We start from the raw sequence: 21,814 nt of genomic DNA, 5'->3' as shown, positions 1-21,814 counted from the left end.
AAATATTTTATGTCATTTATACACACTTATGACTGAAATAATAAATACCTAAGTAAACCGAGCATTTAGAGTCAAATATTTTAAAGTTCATTTTTGTTTTCATAATTTAAATATGTTTATGCGCTAAGGTAGGTCGTGACAATACCTATCACTATGATAGAAGTATGTTAGGTTAGTTTAGTTAGTTTTAGCGATCTAAAAAAGATCGCATATAAACCGATTCTCTTGATGGATTTGGCCGCATCCTAAAGCAAAATCAATATATCAATATGTATAGGCTCCCAGGTGTGTGCCTTAACGCTAAAAAGTCTGGATATTTCCTTAGGAGTTGTTCAATCGTTTCTCGAAGATCCGAACGGCAAAATTGAGCCTTTTGAAACCGAAATGTGTATTGCTGGCTAAAAAAAGGGCAAATTTTTAAATCTTTAATTTATTGTTCTTTCGTCGGAAAAAAATTGTTACAAATTTTGTTTCTTAAAAATCTCTAAACATCACGATAACTTGAATACCATTACATATTCATATATGATCCAAAAATCATAGATTTAAAAACCTGGCAACTTTTTGCCACATGAGGTAATCAAAAAATTGTTGCCATATGTTGGCCAAATATGATCTAGATACCAAAAAATTCTTTTAGAAACTAGAAGTTAGCATTGTAGCATTGCAAAGTATGGTGTGAAATTCCTTGGCTCTCATTGAACACGGGGTTTACGTCCTTAGAAACACCGAGATAAGCGAATGTGTGTTTAATGAGGCAAAATAAAAGAATAACCCATAGAGACTAAAGAAAACTTTTTATTGACAAAATTTTAAAGAGAGAGAATGTAAGTAAGAGTGAGTGTTAAAAGACCACGTGTTAACCATGTGCTAAGCAAATATGAATAAACGAAAATAGCTCCTGTTCGACCCGGTCTCTCCTAAATCAAAGTTGGACTAACCTGTTAACTTATTTTATAAATCATAATTAATAGAACCAATTTAAAGATACTCTGTGTATAATATGTATTATTGTTTCTGAACATTTCGAAAATATGATTTACTGGTAGAAAAAGTCAAAAGATGCTTTTGATTCTGGATTGATGAAGAACAAACTTTAAACTTAACTTTAATAAGTTAAAGTTTTCCTTTAGCTGACTGGCAACTCAATAAAGTGACTAAAATCAGGGGAATTTTCAAAGCAAATCAGCAAAAGCAAGGAGTTTAGCAAAAATTTTAGCGCAATAAAGAATATATATAATCGATTTAGTATTATGTCTTAAAGCTTTTTCCTATGTTCGGAAGTTGATTCATTAGTTTAACTTTAAATAGCCATTTTACAACAATTTTAAAATTTTTCACAATATTTTTTGCGCCTTCCAGACACTAGAGAGATCCTTCCTTCACTAGAGAAATTTGACAGACGATTTGATTGGTATTTCATTTATCTAGATCGGCGCGTATCACCTTAAGTATTTCCCTAGTAAATAGTAAAATTAGCATATGTACTTAATATTTTGACCTCAACTGTAGGTAGTAAATTTAGATGGTCTTCCCTTTAAGCAGTATTCAACAAATTTCCCACCTGAATGCCAACAGCCTGATGGCTATGAAAATGATGATAATGCTTGTTGAACATGATTTGCCACAAAAAAAAGGGCAAATGAAAATGCACATTTTGAAGCCGCAAGTGGCAATATCAAGTCCATACGAAAGCCTTACATCATCATCAACAAAATGCAGGAGGCGTCAAGCAAGTCTTCACTGCCGGTTACCCAATTAAAAAAAAAACAGAGAGAGACACAAAAAAAAGACCAAATCGAAAGAAAAACGCAAAAAACTAAAACAGAAACAAAGATCAGGGATCTTTTTGCCAAACTGAAGTGGAAGTGGGCCGGCAACGATGACGTTGCTGCTACTGGTAATGGCTATGGCTATGACGATGATGATGATGTTGGTTAAAGTTACCAAAGTTAGTGGGGGTGAGGAGCAGGAGTGGAGGGGTAAATTTATACGCACCATAGCCAAAAAGAGTAACTCAGCACGCGACATCTAGGAAATGGCCAGAAAGTGAGAGAGAAAGAAACAGAAATGACAACCAAGTCAGTCAGCTGACTTGGTTAACTAGTTACCACCAGATCCAGTCATTTAGGCGTGGACCAGGTCGGTAGGAGTTTGATGAAGGGGGGGGGCGGGGGATGGAGAGTCACATGCGTGTATATGCGTGACAGGCGGAAACTTGTAATATCATATGCACGCCACAATTATGTAATGCTCGAAATAATTCGAAAAAAAAACATATATAAACAAAATTCATACAATTGAGAAAAAAAAAAAAGTGCAGCCAGGCATGATCTTTGACCATTTCTCTTCATCTCTTCTTAAAGGTGCCCGCCGTGTCGTTGTCTCTTGATTGTAATGTTGGTAATGTTCGTTTTCGATAAAGTCTCGGCTCGCCCTCAGAGAAATTTGCAGCACATTGCCGTCGTAGAGAATGCCGCCTGGGAGCAAACATTGCCGCAACAATTTCAGAATCCCTTCTATAAGACACCACGTGTCCGAGATGCTTTAGCCCGTTCCAGTTGGTTTGGTCCCGGCGAAGAGGTGGTAAGTTTCACTCAAGAGACACACAAAAAACACTCAATCATTGGATTAACATTCTTTCTAGGTCTATGATCGTCAAGCCGAGAAAATTCCACGCATGGAAATTTACAACGTTTTGTCCCATGCTGGTTTAATACCACGTCGACGTTTTCTATAAGACAACAAAAAGTTTCTATACTTAAAAATCATATTAAAATAACATTTGTGTATATCATATATAGAATGAGAATAAAAAATTGAAGTCATTAGGTTTAAGTACCAAAAACAAAACTAATCAGTCCCCTCAATTTCAATCTTCTTTTTTGTTTTGTTTTGCGTTGTAAAAATAGTTTGTATTTTTCCTCTTGCACACACACAAAAAAAATAGATATTTGTATATATAAAATTTGTTATAACAACTATTAGGTAAGTATTTATCGTCTCTTTTCTAAGTTGATTCATCATCCTTTCTCTTAAAACTGCAAATGTATATCCAGAGCGGCAATTCGTTTCAATTTGGCGTCCAACTCCAAGTGGTCACCTTCTAGGCCAATTTGTCTCTCGTCCAGTTTGGCATTTTGTTCCATCAGAGTTTTACGCACTTGCAACGATTCCTGCTCTTGCTGCTGTTCCTCATCTTGGTCATCTTCTGCATCGCTTTCATCGCTGTGGGCCACACCATTGCCATTTAATTTGCCATTGGTTAGGCCGGCATCATCACCATTTCCATTGAGTCTTGTATCCAAGCTATCGGCAGGCGTTAGCAGGGATTTAATAAACTCATTGCAAATCAGACTCATGGCAGGCATCGTGTGGGCAGACAAATTGACCAACTGTAATAGAGAAATTGAACATTAATTGGCATTGACCTTGATGAAGTTCAAAAACTGTGTTAGAGGCTTAACTCAGGAGCGGAACCAAAAAGTCATTTTGATTTAAAACTAAACAACAAACTAACTATTCTACACATTTAAATTTTCTAAAAAGTATACAAATTTATTAATCCAAATCTTCTGTAATCCAAGAAGTATTTCTTAAGAGGGTATTGTTATTTAAGATAATTTTTATTTCGAATTTTTTTTAGCCTCAATTATTCCTTGGAGTATTGAGCATATCGCCCCAAAAGGTTTATTTAAAATTCGAAATACTTCAGGAGATACGAGGTTTTTTGTGAGACAATGTTCTCCTCATGTGAGGTTAACTTCAAAATTTAAACTCATTTTCTCAAAAACACATTTTTGAACTAGCGGCAATGTTACATCCCGTAATTCTGAACAGATTTTGATGAAGCAAAGTTCAGTCGACGCGGAACAGCCAATTTTTCTGTTACCGAACTTAAATAAAATTGTATAATTTTTTTTTCAATAAAAAAGAAAAAAATAGGTCTAAAACAGATTTTCCATTTTATAAAAAAAATTACATCTATGCTGAATTTAACACCGCATTAAACTTAAATTTCGAACGATCCTGCGTGGAGTTATCCTCGCCTCCAGTGGGATACCTTTTTTTGGCTTTACTTTGGAGGCCGAAAACTTTTTGAACAGCCCTCGTACCAAAAAAAAAATGGAAACATTTTTTCAAAAAGTCTTTCCGTTTTCAAGTGGTAATTAAAAAAAACAAAAAAACAGTCAAAAACACGCTTCTAACCAAAATACCCCCTTAATCCACTCCTGCTTAGACCTTTTGAATTTTGTTACTCTTATTTTTGGGTGTACTTGTGAGATTGCGGTTCAAGTTCAGAGCACGACATTGTTAATCACATGATTATATGTAGTTTCAGTTTCGTCTGATTTATTTTGTGGTTTTTCTCTTTTTTTTTTGTCATTTGCTTGTTTTGCATTCAGCCTTAATAAACAACTCAAAAGCCTCTATTAACCTTCAGTTGCGCATGCGTCTTTGGTTTTTGGCAAACAGGTGAATTCAAAAACAAAAACAATAAGCAAAACAATTGAATTGAATTACAAATCTGAACTCTTTAGCCACACTCGACACTTTGATGAACTCTGTGTGACGACTTGGTGACTTCTCAAGTTAAACTGCTTAATTGATAAATTATGAGGAAGCGATGGATGAGTCAATATAAATCCGTGGAAAACTTAAGACAAGTCTAAGAACAAGAGCATTCCCCCACAATTTCTCAATTGCAGCTGGCATAAACTGACCAAAACTAGTTTATCATGGTAAGTGACTAACAATAAGTAATAGTTTTGGGGGGGAAAATTATATGCATATCTAGTGTATGTAATTAAGCCAACTAGTTAATTAATGCCACTGTAGCACTAAGGCAAAACCTAATCAAGGGAACTCAAACTAAATACTGGTACACATATATATAAGATATTATTAGTCTCACAGAGAGAATTCCCTATAAACTGGTTAAACTTCAAGTATATTTGGTCAGCATAATAATCATCATCATCACCAGCATGAGTTAAGTATACTAAGTAAAGTGAAAATGTCAAAAGCACGCAACAACAATGCTTGGCACGCATAAACAACAAATTGAACAACAAAAGACCAAGAAGAAGGGGCTGGCAGCTCCAGAATACCAAAACATCAAAATGCACACTGGAATGAAGTGACTATAAAAATTAATTGTACAAATTATTCGACTTTTAAGCCTTTTACGATGTAAGCACACGTCCCATTAAATATATTTGGATAAAGTCACTTTTTTAGTAGTGAAAAACTTTACTAAATCATTTTTTTAGTTTTCCTCTAGCTACAAAAACATTAATAATAGACTTCACAAAAGTAGGTAAATATTTTACAAGTTTTTTTGATTGCGTTCCCTTAAATTGATTCAAATCTTTTTTGTCTTTTACTTTTCTATTGATCTGATTTTGATATTGATTTTTACTAAAACAAACAAAAGGCGCAAGGAGCAATCGAACAGGGGAACAATTAAGTGAGTGAACAAGTGAATAATTTAACCTGTGAGCATGTTCCTAAAAAAACAACTCGACTCGTAAGCGAGTCAAAAAAGAGTCACACAACAAAAAAAGCAAAGTAGAAGAAGCAACCGAACAAGTACGTTTGTGCACAATAAAGTTAGTAAATATGTTACCAAAAAGAAATAAAAAGGAATTATTGAACAACTGTACAATTAAATCATTTAACAATTGAGTGACTAAACAGTAAGTCAGCGAACAAGTATGTGATTAAACAACTGAACAATTGTGTGAATCAGTAAGGGAATCACTGAACAAGTAAATCAGTGAACACTTCAGGGAGTTATCAAGTAAGCCCCCAGTAAATAAAACAAAAATCTTACAAGTGAGTGAGACGAAAAGCAATCAGTGAACAACTGGACAAGTCAGTGAAGCATTGAGCAGGTAAACGAGTGAGTCAGTGAACAAGAAGGTGAAAGAAGAACTGGACAAGTGATTGAGTAGAGGAGGAATCACTATACAACTGAACTAGTCAGTGAACAATTGAGTAAACGAACACGAAACTAAAAGAAAAGTTGAACAAGTAAGTCAAAAAGGAACCAGTTCACAACTGAACGAGTAACTAATTGAACAATTGAGTGAGTGAACAACTCAGTCATGGAACAAGAAGGTAAAAGAAGAAGATAGAGTCAAAAAGGAATCGTTTCACAACTAAACAAGCAAGTGAACAATTGAGTAGGTAAACGAGTGAGTCAGTGAAGAAATAGGTGAGCGAAGAACTGAACAAGTGAGTGATTCGAATAGGAACCAGTGTACAACTCAACTATTATATCAGTGAACAATTGAATGAGTGGCAACTCAACAAGTGAGTTAATCAGAAACGAACCAATCAAAGAAGTGATATGATATTTCCTGCTCACTCAATCATGACTGACCGAACACGATGATTCGTGTAGTACAATCGGAGTACAATTGACTAATTTCTGTAGATTTTAGTTCGTTAACTATGGTCAATTCTCTAATTTCAACAGATTTAACAAATTTTTGAATAATTATGATTAGAATATAATAAAATTGTTTAATATATTGATGCAACATTTGCGAGCACTTGCAACCCACTGTGCAATTGTGGGTGGAAAACAGGGCGTATGGGTTATTCAAGTAATTTGGAGCTGCTGCTGCATCGACAACGACTATGCAGCACTCTGAGAAATAGAGACAGAGAGAGTTTGAGAGAGAGAAGCAGAGAGAGAAAGAGAATGAACGATGAGAAGTTCTCCAGTTCTCAGCCGTTCTCTTGGCTCGGCTGACAATAACAAACCGAACTTTATGAGCAACTACTGTTCGTCGTTCTATTGAGAATTATGAGAGCAGGGCACGCACTCGGCAACGATGTGGAAGCGGCACATATAAATGCAACAACGAGCAGCGACAGTTCAACACTTTACAAACGGCAAGCAACCGGAACAGAGCGAGGCGAAGTAAAAAAAAGAGCGAACCAACAAAAAAAAAAAGAAAACACGACGACGACGACAGCGTTGAGAGTGAGCTGAGTGCCGTTTGCCGGAGCCGTAGTCCAATAAAAACGGAAGCGCGTGCCGCAAAAGTTTACGGAAATAAAAATATAACAAAAGTTCAGGGCAAGCACACACAAAGACAATCAAGTGTATAATATTCAGTTATTAAATCAAAATAAGGAACCAACCAAAAACAAAAAGAAACAAATAACAATTTAAACAATCAGTGGAGGAGTAGGAAGAGGAGCAGCAGCAGCAGTGAGAATGTGGCCCAACTTTATGGCTGTCATTTCCATGCTATTCCTAGCACTCTTTGGCTGGGCTCAAGCTGGACCCGTGCCAATTGTAAACGAGGTGAGTGAGCCACACAACAAAAAAAAAAAAAGAGTATAGAAGGAGTAGGGGAAATTGGTACTAAAATTAGAGTTTCAGTTGGGGGGGTCAAAGTACAGCAAAGGATATTTAATTGGGGCAAATGAAATATAAGGAAGTAGAAAGCGTACTACAGTGTGCACTTGTGTCTTGCAGCATTAATTGAAGAAGTGGGCGAACAAAGTGCAAGCTTAATTAAAAGATTGCTTTCTAATTAAAAACACATCATCATCATCATCATCATCATCAGAATCATTAGCAGCCATCACCTTCATCATCGTCAGGCTGGGCAAGCATGTCTGGGGATCGTTGGGAGCGTTGATAACTATTTTTAGCAAGACAATTCGAAATTTCACGAAAATATACTTAATACTTTGCATTTATTTGTCATCATTAGCGGCTTATATTATATAATATTTAATATGTTAGAGCAGCGAGCCTCTTATCAGCAATGGAAGAATTTAAATACAAAACAAGGTGATTAAGATTACATTGAACGGCAAACAAGTTTCCAAAGAGTGGTTCCAAAGACTTTATTTTAACCTATCCCAAAAGTTTTTCAAATTTTTTAGCACATGTGCTCGCCCAATCGTTTCACTAGACTGTCGTTAAGTATGATTTACATAAAGCAATTGAAAGGCATCCAAAAATAAAAATAAATATGTATCCAGCCACTTTAACAGAATGACGTTATAAATTTGAATACAAAAAAATTATTTAAATTACCCCAAAGTCGGGTGACAACGACGATAACAATTCAGGAGGCTTGGCCTGACCCAAACAAGAATTATTTCAACTCTCTGCATCTCACTCTCTCTCTATCTCCTTCTCTCTGTTTTTTTAGCACCAACAACTCATGCCCAAGGTACCACAATGGCATTGTCTACGTTACTTCAAACACGATGTCCTTATGATGCGACGCTGTCGACATTTGAGAGTGCCAACGGCTCCGCGTCTCGGCGATGTTCTTATACGTAAAAGAAAGAAATAGTTTAAGGCGATCAACTATCGCCAACAACTACAACAAGAACAACAACTGCACACGACTGAGCAACAACCAAAAGATGAACAATTATTATTATTACTACAACTACAACAGGATTTATAAGCAAACAAAATCAAAATAACAAGACCAAAGCTAAACCAAACCAAAAACAAAAAAAATCTCTTCGATATATATATATATATACAAGCATCTATTCTATATATACCTACTAAAAACAAATTATTGTAATTTAAATATAAGCCTAACCAATTGTACTTCATAGCACGTAAGGTTTCAATAAACAAGCAAAACAGGACAACGAAAAGAAGGCTTTTTTACAATTGGAGATATTTATTAATATTTAATCTAGTGAAAATTATATAGCAAAAGGACTTAATTAAAAAGTTGGCGGATCAGAGAATCTATTACGATCTCAGATTTTATAAAATTTCTGATCATATACGAATCTTTTCTTGACTGAAGCAGTCAAAAATGAGCTTCTTTTCTGATCATTAATGAAAAAAGTCTGACAATTCCTTTTGATGAGTTGCTTTGAATCACATTTTGCATGTTGCTCGATTCTTTTTTTAAAACGTATTTTAATCAAGTACAAAAAACAATTTTTAATCAACAAATGGGCTCGAAATAGACTCATCAGGGTAATTTCTGTTACAACTATTTTTCAAATGCTGACTAAAATCTTTTATTAGATTGAATCAAACCTCAACACCAAACGAGTATAAACGAATACAAAAACACAAACCAAAATGTTCATACCAGGCACAAATCAACCGAAAATGTTCAAGTACATAGTTTAGAGGCTCGTTTTGATCTAAATAGATCAATACCACTAACCATAGAACACATAGATGGGACAAACTCATGATTTTTTGATTGCAAACGCTAGCCTAATCATGGAACCCCAGAGAACTTCGGGAAAACCCGAACGCTCTCACTCTCAATGAGAGCGTAAAATGGGGAGAGGGCAAAGCAGCTACGAAAAAATTTCAGTCTAGCACAGACTACCGAACGACGAAGGCAGGCCTACGTCGCTTGTGATTTCGTTCTGTCTATGTATGTGTACACTCGTCGGTACATGCTCAGGCTTCGTAGTGTGTGTGTGACGTGAAGTTGTACAACATCGCATTTCAATAGCTCGCTCGACCAAAATTTTTCATTTTCGACAAAACAGCGGCAATGCGAATAGGATATGCCCCTGTCGAAAGAATATCAAGAAATATTGCCATCTGCTTTGTATGTATCCCGGTGGCTGTACCGATAGAGTGCTCGCTTGGCAATAGGAATGTCCCTGGTTCGAATCCCAACTCGATTATCGTTAACGAAGTTTTTTTTTGTCTATTTTTTTTATTTATATAAAAATAAACAAAAGGAAAAAAAAACAAAATAAAAATAAATAAAAAAAAAAATCAAAAAGGAACAAAATAAAAAATAAAACAAAAAAAAACTTCGTTAACGATAATCGAGTTGGGATTCGAACCAGCGACATTCCTATTGCCAAGCAAACACTCTATCAGCACAGCCACCGGGATACATACGTAGCTGATGCCAATATTTCTTGATATTCTTTCGACAGGGGCATATCCTATTCGCATTGCCGCTGTTTTGTCGAAAATGAAAAATTTTGGTCGAGCGAGCTATTGAAATGCGATGTTGTACAACTTCACGTCACACACACACTACGAAGCCTGAGCATGTACCGACGAGTGTACACATACATAGACAGAACGAAATCACAAGCGACGTAGGCCTGCCTTCGTCGTTCGGTAGTCTGTGCTAGACTGAAATTTTTTCGTAGCTGCTTTGCCCTCTCCCCATTTTACGCTCTCATTGAGAGTGAGAGCGTTCGGGTTTTCCCGAAGTTCTCTGGGGTTCCATGACTAGGCTAGCGTTTGCAATCAAAAAATCATGAGTTTGTCCCATCTATGTGTTCTATGGTTAGTGTCAATACTGTTTAAAGTGATCAACAATCATCAGTTCTAACAATACTGCCGGTAGACCGCACATCATTTACATCAATGAATTATCAAAACTGACGGAAAAGCATCGACAGATTCATCAATGCTCAAAATATGTATGATAGAGAACGGAGATTTTCATCAGTGCTTGTAAAACTGACGCTAAAGCAGAAGTATTTTCTTTAGTACTGATTACAATCTTACAATATTGACGAAAGAAAAGGGAGAATTTTCACCTCTGCTAACAATAGTGACGGTGAAGAAAGGGATTTTTATCAATGCATGCAAGTCTGACGATACATAACACAATTTATAAGCAAAAGTTTTATCAACACACAAATCCAACGCAGATCATCGATAAAAAATGATAGTGTTTGAATAAATTCCGGCTGGTATTCTAATCATTGATGTTTTCAGATATAAAACATATTCAAGTACTAATAATACTCGGATTTCATAATAAACAGGAAAAGATTCTTGGAAAAGGCAATAAACTAGTGTCGAAGGTTTCTTTTTTTTTTTTTTATTGCTGTATAATATGCTTTATATAAAAGATATTATTAGTTAGTAATAGAAACCGCGAAAACGTAGAAAACTTTGTTCTTCTTCGTATCTTCAACCGAAATATATTAATCCCCTTTGGAACTTTGGGTAACTTTTCGTTGTCTTAAATCCCCATTCAGTTATTTTAATTAGGGATAAGTTTGTTTTAATCTTCTTAATATCTCCGACATGTGCAATAAACTAGATGGCAAATATTAGATTGGAAGTTTTGATAGTAATTTAATTTGAACTCATGACTGAGTAGAGCTTTAAGTGATTCGAAACTGATTGTGTGAAAAATGAAATCAACTTGACGTCAAGCTCGATATATTTATCTCTTAAACTGATGAAATTTTAATATTCAAGACCGATTGAGACTCACAATGATTTAATTCTAGATTATTTACTGCTTGTTAGTGTGTGTGAATTGGTTTTCGAAATGGAAAGGTGTAATTGTCTGACTTTACACATTCTTGACCAATACTCCCATTGTTAGTATACAGAAAGATATATATTAATCTTTAAGGAATCAAAACTTACCGCATTGACAGCACTATGCGTACCACGTCCCACTATCAGAGGACCACTCTTCTTGCTGTTTGCTGCGTCGGCGGAATTGCTGCTTGCTTTTTGTTTGATTAGATAGCTTCCGAATGTCGCGTGCTTCAATAGGCTCTCCGTGCCAGATGCAGCTGAACCGAATGACATTGGTGCCGGGGCATCATCCGAAGGACTCTGGCCGGGTTCCGCAAAATAGACTATCTCCTGATTTTGTGTAAGCATCAGCAAAGTGGATTGCGCCTGCCAATCCAAGTTAATTGAACTCTGTCTGGGTTGACGTCGAGGCAACCAAACCAAACCATTTGTTTTGGGTATATTGCTGCGCTGATAGATCGGCAATGGAACATTCAGTTGGAAGACATGCACTGAAAACATGGAAAAAACGTTAAAAAGATGAATGGCGTGTGTGTGAATGGAATTGTGAAATATCTTTAAAAGTGGATAAAACCCATTTGGGGGTGATATTTGCAGAGTTTTTTTTTAGACATTTTTTGTAAGAAATGATAGAAAATAACAGCTGTTTTTTATTACTTTTTTAGTCGGTTGGTTTCTGTTGTAGCATTCAAATTTTGGCTGACCTTCAAAGAATTTAAATTTATACTTTATCCAATTTAAGATAAACTTTCATAAAATTTCAAATCAAAATGTGTTTTAAAACTTAATTAAAAAGTAGAAAGTGGGGAGCCCATCTAATCTGAATCCTGGCTATGCTCTTGTAAAAAGATGTTCCTATGAAAACTTTTAAAAGTAACGTATTTTCTGTACATCGGAACTATAAACTATGTAAAGGTAAAGAGGTTTTTTTATTTACGATTTCAATTAGAAATTATAGCGCTGAAAAAAACTACCCAACGCTAAACCTTTGCCTGGCATCGAAACTTTTAAACACGTTTTTCTCGAAACTACTTTTTTATCGTTTTCGAAATTGTCATTATAGATTCATCTCGTGAAGTGTTAGGTACCAAAACAGAACCAAAAAAAAAGTGGGCTTTCCACACCATTTTGTTCATAATATTTAAAATTAAAGTAAAATTTTTGCCACTTTTGCGACAAAAAATATCTCGATTTAAAATTTTAAACTAATTGTCGATTCAAATTTCTTGTAATATAAAAATATATCACGATTATTGCTTTATAATTTTTGACTTCAAAAGTGGTCTCGAAAAGTAATTTAAGTATTTTAAGCTATTTAAACGCAATGAATATTGTTTTCAAATTTAGAATAATATCGGGAAGAAAAGTAATTTGAGAGAAATGCATTCGAAACTAAACTTAAGCTATTGAAACTGCATGCAATTGGTTCTCAAATTCAAATTAACAGCAAAGTTAACAATTAATAAAAACAAAGCAAAAAAAAACAAGCCTTTAATGTGTTTTTCCCCCGCTAAAAATAGTTTTGACCAAATCCTTAACTGACTGTATTTAGTGGAAAAGTGAGTTGATTAAAACTCTTATTCTCAATTGACTAAGGGCCTCGTTTTCTGTTTGAATCAATTGGTACTAATAAATTTGATACTCTAAATCCAAGTTAAACTTATTTGTATAACTTACATTCATCATTTTTGGTGATGACAGCAATTAGATTGGTCAGCGGATCAAAGGCCAATTGTGTTACTGATAGTTTTAGGCCCGCCTGAACACGCAGTGTCATTAGATTCCATATGAGTACACGGGATTCTGTGCAAATAGCCACCAGATGAGCCTGAGCGCCGGCTCCAAATTGCACATGTGAAATCTGGGCTAAACCTTGTAGGGGAGCTGGGGGAACTTTTAGCCCTTTCCCTTTTTGAGTCTGACTGGCAGGCGGCTGAGGTTGTTTCGCAGTTTTCGCTTTAGTATGCTCATCCAATTGCAGTGTGCTAAATAGAGGTAGAAGTTCTTGTTTGACCACCTTTTCGTATTTCTGGCGACGTCTGATTAGCTGGTCAAGTTGATGTTTCGCTTTGAAGCGATGTCTTTGCTGTAGACGCAGCAAATGGGCATCCAACTCCTTTAATCTTTGGGTGGGGGCCAGACAGCGTTGCAAATGTTCCACCAGACGATTGCGATGGGTCTCTGAGACGGAACATTGAATGTCAAAGCGGCGTAGAAGTTGCAACTTTTGATGCAAACTCAATTCCGACATTTTCATGATGTACTTATATACAGACTCCTTGCGCGTGTCCTCGGGAACTTCAAGACGTTCGGCTGTGATCTTAGGACTGGCATTAATCAAAGTCTTGGCCTGCTCTATCAACTCCGCATCGTTGCTATTTAGCAATGTTTTCAATATGGCCATCAATTGTTGTCTCTGTTGGAACAATTCTTTTCGTGTGCCATTTACCAAAGTTTTGGATAGACGCAATTGCGCCTTGGCCAGGACACCATCATAGCCGGCGGGACAACTCAGAGCCTGGAGTTGAAGCAAAGAGCGACCATCGTATAGGACCAATGTGTTGCCATAGCCAGCAGCTAGGAGTGAGCCATCTTCGGCAAAACAAATCGAACCAATTGTCATTTGCTTATAACTTGTCTGAGCTATACAATTCCATGTCTGTCCTGGTCTATAGATATTATCCGATGCACTCATCGACCACAATTTGATAATATTATCCTTGCCCGCCGTGGCACAACGCAAATTATCAACTTTGAATTGATTCGAAAAGACAATGACCTTAAAGCCATGCTCATGAGGCAGATTAATATCGGTATTAAGATTGTAGCTACCAAAAAAAAAGTAAGAGTGATAAGACTGAGCAACAGGATTGAAAGACAAATAGTTTACCTTTGCAATTTCTCATTGAATTTCCAAAATTTCAAACGCACTTCAGCAAAGTTCTCCTGATCATTGTAGACCTCACCGGTGGCCATCCAATCGATGTTAAAGGCAGCTCGCGTTACACGGGTATTATAGATGAGTTTATCCGCTTCCGGGCATTGTTGATTGCTTTGCACCACACGCAGCTGCAACACCAAAAGAAAAAGACATGAATGATGGTGATGTCAGAAGAATGGTTTGTCCCACTCACATTGTATAGCAAATTCTTTGTATAGGCCGAATAGAACTGCAGATGACCAGTTCTTCCATTAAGGACCAAGGTATTGGTGCGAGGATTTAGCCTTAGGCCAATGGGAAATAGGTTCTTGCCCGTCTTATCTCTCAAGCTGTAGGTGAAATGTTGTAAAGCCGATTTGACCTCAAATTCCTGGGCACTCAGGAATTGCATGGCATTGTCCTCGGTGCAGACGAGAATATGTTCATTGCCATCACTGACCACAATGTGACGTATTATGCTAGACATGCGTGGCACAAAGTTACGCTCATCTGGCCTCTCGGCATTCCATTTGACCAGGACTGCTTCACGGCCGGCACTGTAGAAACTCGTGCCACTTGGCGAAAAGGCTAAACTGGTAACCGGCGTGTGATGCCAATGGCAGATGGCGCTGAATACAGTATCCTGTTTATCGAATAGACGCCACAGGTGAATGCGTCCCATCTGATCACCACTGGCAGCCAATTCCACACCTGGACACAGGCGGACACAGGTGATGGGCACAAAATCCGAGTTACGAAAACGCCAAAATTTCCATGTTTTATAGTTAATAAAGTATATATAGAAGCCTTGTGCTAGGATAATATATTTGAAGGCTCCTTTGCCCACATCCACCAAAGGTGTGCGAATCCTGAAAGACAATTAAGACACAGCAATTTAAGTAGTTGCTATAACCAAATGGTAAAGAGAAACCTACTTTAAGCTAAGACCACAATTAACATTGTACTGTTCGCCTGTGCTGGTGTCCACCAAATACCAGGCAACTGGCTGACCACTCTTTCGCTTGGCTGTGACAAAGGCGCAGGCAGAATCACTTCCTTTATAAATGTCAAGCAAATTGCAGGTCAAAATCTGTGTAGGTTCATCGCCCAGCTGCATCTTTATAGTCTTTTGTAGCACACCGGTGCGCCAATGCCAGCGCAGCAGCTGTCCAGACGTGGTGCATCCAATCAACAGTTCAGGTTGCCTTAGATCCACTTCCAGGCTAATCAATGGTTCTGTGGCATCATACAATTCCCGCGTCAATTCTCCTGTGCTGGTCACAAAAACTTGCACCTTCAGTCCACATCGCACGAATACAAATCTGTAAGAATTATGTTAGTTAGAGTCTTAATCACAATCTTTTTGCATTTTTGTGCTAACCTTCCTTGGGCGGAAAAGACAGGCGGATGTTCCACAATGTTGCCGCCAGCCAAATGCTGCAGTTCCAGGTGGTCAACGTCAGCAAAACTCATGACTGTCCAGGGGTTGTTCAATAATTGGACAGACTTTGCTTAGGTTTAAGCAAATTAATTTATTGTTATAGAATTTATTAACTTTTTTTTAAACTATTTCCATATGAACCGCACGTGTAGCTACGACTGTGTTGGTAAGTGCGCGGTCTTTACTTTAGCTAGTGTTGAGCAGCGTTTGGTTTCTGCAGCAACTGCAGCCAACTTAACATAATTATTTCGCGCCAAAAATTCATATTTAAATTAAAGACGTTGTAAACGTTGTTAAGTTGAATGTCTTGGAAAACAGAAATACGATAAACAAAAGATATTTTTGCATATATATATGTTTACGGCTATAACTTTTTATTTAACTTTAATAATTTATTTATTCATTTACTTTAAATGTGCCTTATTACCGCATAAAATGCAATGATGATATGTGGAATGATAATATGACTATTTTTCGGTTACGTAAATATTATTGAGCTATTGTGGTTGTCTTATAAATGGGTTCATCAGGCTTCATGTCAATTGAATTAATTAAAAAATAAAAAAGAGCAGTGTCTATTTTAATTTTTTTAACTGTTCAGTTCCGAAGCGTAATATATTGGGTCAAAAAATATAATTAGAAACTGCAGTTTTTTATTAAATTCACTTGACCTGAAGCCTGGTAAATCCATTTAAATTAGTCAACTTTGAAATCGTTTTACTTTGCTTTAAAATAAAATAAATAAAGTGAAGGAGAAAAACTGAATCATTATAAAGTGATTCCAGTTCCAGTTCTCCTTTTTATACTTTTTTCATGTTGGAGCCCTGGTAGACACGCAGGCTCATCAACTGCGTTAACCAACACTAGTTTAGCAATCTGGCAAAAGAAAAAAATATATAAATTAACGACATATTGTTAATGGATAAAGAATTGCCCACCAAACGAGGCAAAGACTAGACGCTCGGGATTGGCGGCAACGACAACTTGGAGAAACGACTCAAAGGAGTTGCTGACCACGACACCGCAAAGCAAAGGCTAAAATAAGACACCGGCGGCAAGAACAACAACAACAACAAGAGCCAGCCATGACTTGGACCACGGAGAGCTACTTGCAGGCAAGTAGCCGGTTGTATATCTGCCTGATTGTGTTCTCGTGCTGTTTAGGTCAGCTGGTCGTACTGGCCGCTGAGCCATTCCACGACTCCGACTCCAGTGCCAATCCTCTCAAGGTGGTTTATGCCGTCAATGCTGGCGGGGATGAGCATACCGATCGAAATGGCATCCACTATGAGGCAGATCCTTTGCGGAATGTGGGCATAGCTTCGGATTATGGCAAGCATCTTCTAATGATTGGTCGTGTCCAAGAACAGGATGAAGTGCTCTATCGAACGGAGCGGTATCACACAACCACTTTTGGCTATGATTTTCCCGCAGATGGAGATGGAGACTATGCTCTTATAATGAAATTCTGTGAAGTCTATTTCGATGCGCCCAATCGCAAGGTTTTCGATGTGCTGCTCAATCGGAAGCATACTGTGGTCAAACAGTTGGATATCTACGATCAAGTGGGTCGAGGATCGGCCCATGACGAGATTATCTACTTTAAGATAAGCAACGGACGCCTGCATTACGAAGGCGAGACATCGGATGTGCGAAATGGCAAACTACGCTTGGACTTTATAAAGGGAGCCTTGGATAATCCCAAAATAAATGCTTTTGCTCTGCTCAAGGGCGATATCTCTCAAGTGGCACGTCTCCATGGCACAGAGGCAAGTGACAGAACATCGGGGCCTGTTAATAAGGATGGCAATGCCAAATTTCGAGCCAATCAGCAACAACAGGATCGCGTTGTGCGCTCACAAAAGGAACTAAGCCCCAAGACGAATGTGGACGAAGATGATGACTATGATGACGATGAGGATCTTGATGATTTGGAGCCCGAGGAGAGACATCAACACCAGCTTGACGACTCGGAGGATTCATTACATCAGCACCAACAACAGCACCAACAACAGCAGCAACACCAACAGCATGCAAATGGAAATTCCAAACGTCCCATTAGTGGTCCACGTCAACCCAATCCATATTCCATGGATGATTCATCCATTTTGCTGCCTGTGTTCATTGCCATTGGCGCCTTTATACCATTACTGTTTTGCCTCTGCAAGCTATGATCCCCATGGGATCGATAGAACATTATAATTATCTTGGTTGATTCAGAAACTTTTATGCATATACATACATATACATGTATGTATGTATATATATATTGCTTTTTTGTGATTTTTATAAAAGACTTAATTGTATACCCCTTAACGATTAGTTGTGTACATGTTTAGGATCATTTATGTATATTTCTATATATATATATTTGTGAATATTTGCTTAATATTGCCACAAAACGAAAAGAAACTGAAGCACAAATGTCCTTTGTTCCTTTCTGTTTTTTTTTTTTTGTATCCTAACTTTAACAACGGCTATGTAGGCTCGAGTTACTTAAACTTTAGAAAAATGTTCATTAATTTTCAAAGAACGGCGATACAATTGAAATTGCTTAAAAGAAAAATTTGTTATTTTTGATTTGGTGAGAAATGAAATAAATAAAAAACCTTGTTTGTTATTGACAAATTATGTAAATTTGTATTTTTAAAATGGAATGTGGGTATGTAAATCGTAAAAACTTTTGGGAGAATTTTGAATTTTCTGAATGATTTTTCATTGAAGCTTGCATAATGACACAATGTGACTAAATTTTCAAAAATTTCCCAACTCGCTTCAAAATTTAAGAAATTTTTAATGTATGGTCAAACGAACAAAAACTATATATGTGGACGAAATTGTCCGACCATCCCTAAGTATTTGTTCTAATGGTAAAACACCTTTCTTAGAGATTCATGTACACTGCTGCTCAACTAAATAGGTATGACTTTCTTTTAAGGTTTTAAACCTATTACAAGCTCTATGATTTAAGATGAGCCAAAAAGTGGACCACGTATTTTACGAATTTCACAATAAAAGCAAATTCCTGAATTATCATTCCATTGAAGGTTCAATCGCTAATAAAATTTCAATAATTTTTTTAGGGTTAAATGGATTACTAATCAAAAAATTAGCTGAGCTAATTAGGAATTAATGAATTTTCTTTTGTGGTCCTTAAAATTTGAACTTTTTTCACAGTGAAGAAATACAATTCATTCCAGTGCCGATGTGATATTCGATGTGACAAATCAAAAACCTCTTAATTTTGAAAAAGGGTAAAGCCTTTAGCCCTTCTCTAGGAATAAATTTGAATTTAGACAAGCCCTTGTTTTTAAAAAAAATTCAATATCGTAAAATCGTAGCTTGTACAAATACAGAAGTTAAACATTTCAAACGCCGACTTAATCGAATCCTGAAGGAATATTTGAAATCAATTTTTTTAAATATTTAAATATATATAATTTTAAAAAAACTTAGGTGAGTTTTCTTTAAATTGAAATTGAAAGAATATTAATAATATTTTTATACCCTTGCAGAGGGTATTATAAAATTGGTCAGATGTTTGTAACGCACAGAAGGAGACGTTTCCGACCCCATAAAGTATATATATTCTTGATCAGCATGAGAAGCTGAGTCGATATAGCCATGTCCGTCTGTCCGTCCGTCTGTGCGAATGCGTTTTACTCAGCCGCCTTAAGAGCTATCGGGCTGAAATATGTTTTCGGGGTTTTTTATTACCCGGGAAAAATAAAGTATGAAAACCATCAGGGTCGGACCACTATATCATATAGCTCTAGAAGAACTAGAAGAAACATTTTCATAAAAATCGGAGTATGCTATGAAATTTACATATGTGATAATATTGGATATAAAACCCCAGATCCCAAAATTTGAATGTGATCGGATAAATATAACATAACATATAATATAACATGTATGCGTGCGTTGCTTTGCTTTGGAATAGAGAGTAAAATTGTTTTGTTTGTATATTGATGAATCGAGTTGCAGAAAACAAACATGTAAAATTATTATTACCTAGGACTGCAAGGGTATCGGCATAGCCGATGTTAGCTTCTTTGATTTTTTTAAAATTGAAATTGAAAGAATATTAATAATATTTTTAAAAACAGTAACATGTGATAACATATGATTAAAAGTGATTTTCAATATATTCATGGTATTTATTTATACTCGATAAACAAGAATACTGTGTATGTCTTTTGCGAACTGAGGCGACATTAAACTTGGAATCGAAAAACTTTAAGATTTTTGCAATAATATTGCTTGAAAATCAATAAAATCATTTGATTTGTTACTTTTTTTTTAACCATTTTGAACTTTAAACTATTGCCAAGCGCAAACCCCTTGAATATTTTTAATGCAAATTTGAAAATGCTTTTTTTACATTTGATAAATAATTCGGTTTAAATGGCACAAAAATAAAAAAATTTAAAATTAAATGGATTAAATCATTTATATACTTATAATTTATGTTGTTTAATTTTCAAACACAAAATCAAGCTAAATTAATAGCGCTCAAATTTTATGGGACCATTTTTTTGTTAGACCTTTGCTCGAAAATGCGTTAACAGGCTCAAGGATATTTTAACAGTAGAGAAAAGACTGTTAAGTTTTAACCCTTGATATGGAAATTACTTTTTGTCAGGAATTTTCAGTCATTGTCATCCAGTCGTCCTCGTCGTGTATCCCTCTGCAGAGGGATCGAAAATCGGTCATCCAAACATCTGAGAAAATGGCAATGGCCCGGCAGTTTTATTTTAGCAAATATACAAATTTTCATAAAAATCACATTAAATTGTTTGCTGTTTATATGAAAACGGCAAATCTAATGCAAAATTTCAACGTGCTAAAGCGTTCGCTTTAAAAAGAGACGAGACGAGTGAGCGAGAGGCGAGGAGGAAGCGAGGAGCAGCAGGAGTAGTAGTGGGAGTTAACGCCGTCGTCCTGCTGCCGCCGCCAACTTTCCTCCCCACCCAACTCCCCCCAAAAGACCCTTCCCTCACCACTCTGAGACAACAACTTTCGGGTCGTGTGTGTGTGTGTGTTTGTGTTTGTGTGTGTGTGCCTGAGCGTGTGTAATAGATAGTGTATGTGTGCAAAAAAAAAAAATTCTATTATTGTTGGAAAATTAAAGAAATTAAAAACTTTAGCCACCCAAAAATTTGTTACTCAAATTTGAATATGTGAAATTAACGGTTACAAAATTCATAAATTTAATCCACAAATTTCGCTTACTAAAGGCGTGTCCTGCATAATTAACAATAACAAAAAGGCAAAAACTATTGGTAAGTCTACAGACTCTTACATAATAAATTTCCGCTATCTGCTCGGCCAATTCAATTGCATAATACCGATTTTTTTAATGGCAACTGGGCCATAGCCATATATACTTTAGACTTACATTTCGTCAATCAATTGATTGCCATAAATCTAATGAGCCAAAAAATCAAAGCAAGCCAACAGCGTGACATAAAATGCAGTGCAAAAAAAAAGGAAGATTTCCACTCAGTCCTTCTCGTTCTCTCTCTATCTCTTACACCAAGTGTGACTCTCTCGCTCTCTCTCTGTCTCTCTGGGCAAACAAAAGAATTGACAAACAGATGTTTTGGCCTATCAGTGCGCATGTCTTGCCGCAAAAACAACGGTCTACGCGGCCTACGCTAAACAAAAACAAGTTGACGGTGACTTTCAGGCCAATTTACACTACAACTGACAACTGGGCAAACACTTTACTAAGCAATGTAGTGTAAAAATCATTAAGCAAAAGTCATTTGATTTTAATTTGCTATTTAAATCAATTTTTAGCACATGTGAACATAAATTTCTCTTTAAAATGGATTTAATGGGCAATTATTTTAAGTAAAGTGTTAATTTCATCCATAGTACATTGGCTGCTGCATTTGCATATCACGCTTAAAAGTATGCTATGTTTTTGTATAGAGCTTGCAGCTGGCTGTATGTTGTGTGTGTGTGTGTCTGAGTGTCTGTGTATGCCAGATCCATTTTATATAATGATGACTAAAACGCCACAGGCGCCATCTCTGTATTATGTGTTTGCTGTTTATTTTTGTTGCTTAGGTCCTAGTAAATGATTCTGTTTTGTCATGTGGACAATACTCATACACATAAAATAATCTATTTGGTCAGAGTGGAGATTCGTTAAACGCGAAAA

The 21,814-nt window shown here is 36.4% G+C and overlaps 5 protein-coding genes across 5 annotated transcripts; 4 read left to right on the top strand and 1 right to left on the bottom strand.

The window, feature by feature from the left end:
* Positions 1-2,372: 2,372 nt before the first annotated feature.
* Positions 2,373-2,821, top strand: LOC6643758. The gene is made up of 2 exons (XM_015178002.3): positions 2,373-2,586; positions 2,648-2,821. Exons 1-2 carry the CDS (start codon positions 2,398-2,400, stop codon positions 2,738-2,740), a joined length of 282 nt encoding a protein of 93 aa, XP_015033488.1. The 5' UTR covers positions 2,373-2,397; the 3' UTR covers positions 2,741-2,821.
* Positions 2,822-2,900: 79 nt separating this feature from the next.
* Positions 2,901-15,819, bottom strand: LOC6643756 (WD repeat-containing protein 75). Its single transcript, XM_002066846.4, has 7 exons — positions 15,583-15,819; positions 15,137-15,523; positions 14,416-15,070; positions 14,172-14,350; positions 12,959-14,109; positions 11,387-11,772; positions 2,901-3,395 (listed from the first exon to the last, which is right to left on the bottom strand). The coding sequence occupies exons 1-7, from the start codon at positions 15,672-15,674 to the stop codon at positions 3,036-3,038; spliced, it is 3,210 nt and encodes a 1,069-aa protein (XP_002066882.1). The 5' UTR covers positions 15,675-15,819; the 3' UTR covers positions 2,901-3,035.
* Positions 6,896-8,462, top strand: LOC6643757. Its single transcript, XM_002066847.4, has 2 exons — positions 6,896-7,324; positions 8,187-8,462. The coding sequence occupies exons 1-2, from the start codon at positions 7,235-7,237 to the stop codon at positions 8,331-8,333; spliced, it is 237 nt and encodes a 78-aa protein (XP_002066883.1). The 5' UTR covers positions 6,896-7,234; the 3' UTR covers positions 8,334-8,462.
* A 659-nt stretch (positions 15,820-16,478) lies between the features above and the next one.
* LOC6643897 (malectin-A) lies at positions 16,479-18,273 on the top strand. The gene has a single exon (XM_002066845.4). The coding sequence runs from the start codon at positions 16,728-16,730 to the stop codon at positions 17,814-17,816; it is 1,089 nt and encodes a 362-aa protein (XP_002066881.1). The 5' UTR covers positions 16,479-16,727; the 3' UTR covers positions 17,817-18,273.
* Positions 18,274-20,312: 2,039 nt separating this feature from the next.
* On the top strand, positions 20,313-20,921 carry LOC111518805. The gene has a single exon (XM_023176550.2). It carries the CDS (start codon positions 20,375-20,377, stop codon positions 20,504-20,506), a length of 132 nt encoding a protein of 43 aa, XP_023032318.1. The 5' UTR covers positions 20,313-20,374; the 3' UTR covers positions 20,507-20,921.
* The last annotated feature ends 893 nt before the right edge of the window (positions 20,922-21,814 follow it).

Source organism: Drosophila willistoni, assembly GCF_018902025.1.
Source record: "Drosophila willistoni isolate 14030-0811.24 chromosome 2R unlocalized genomic scaffold, UCI_dwil_1.1 Seg167, whole genome shotgun sequence".
NCBI lineage: Eukaryota > Metazoa > Arthropoda > Insecta > Diptera > Drosophilidae > Drosophila > Drosophila willistoni.
This window is presented reverse-complemented; position numbering and strand designations above follow the sequence as displayed.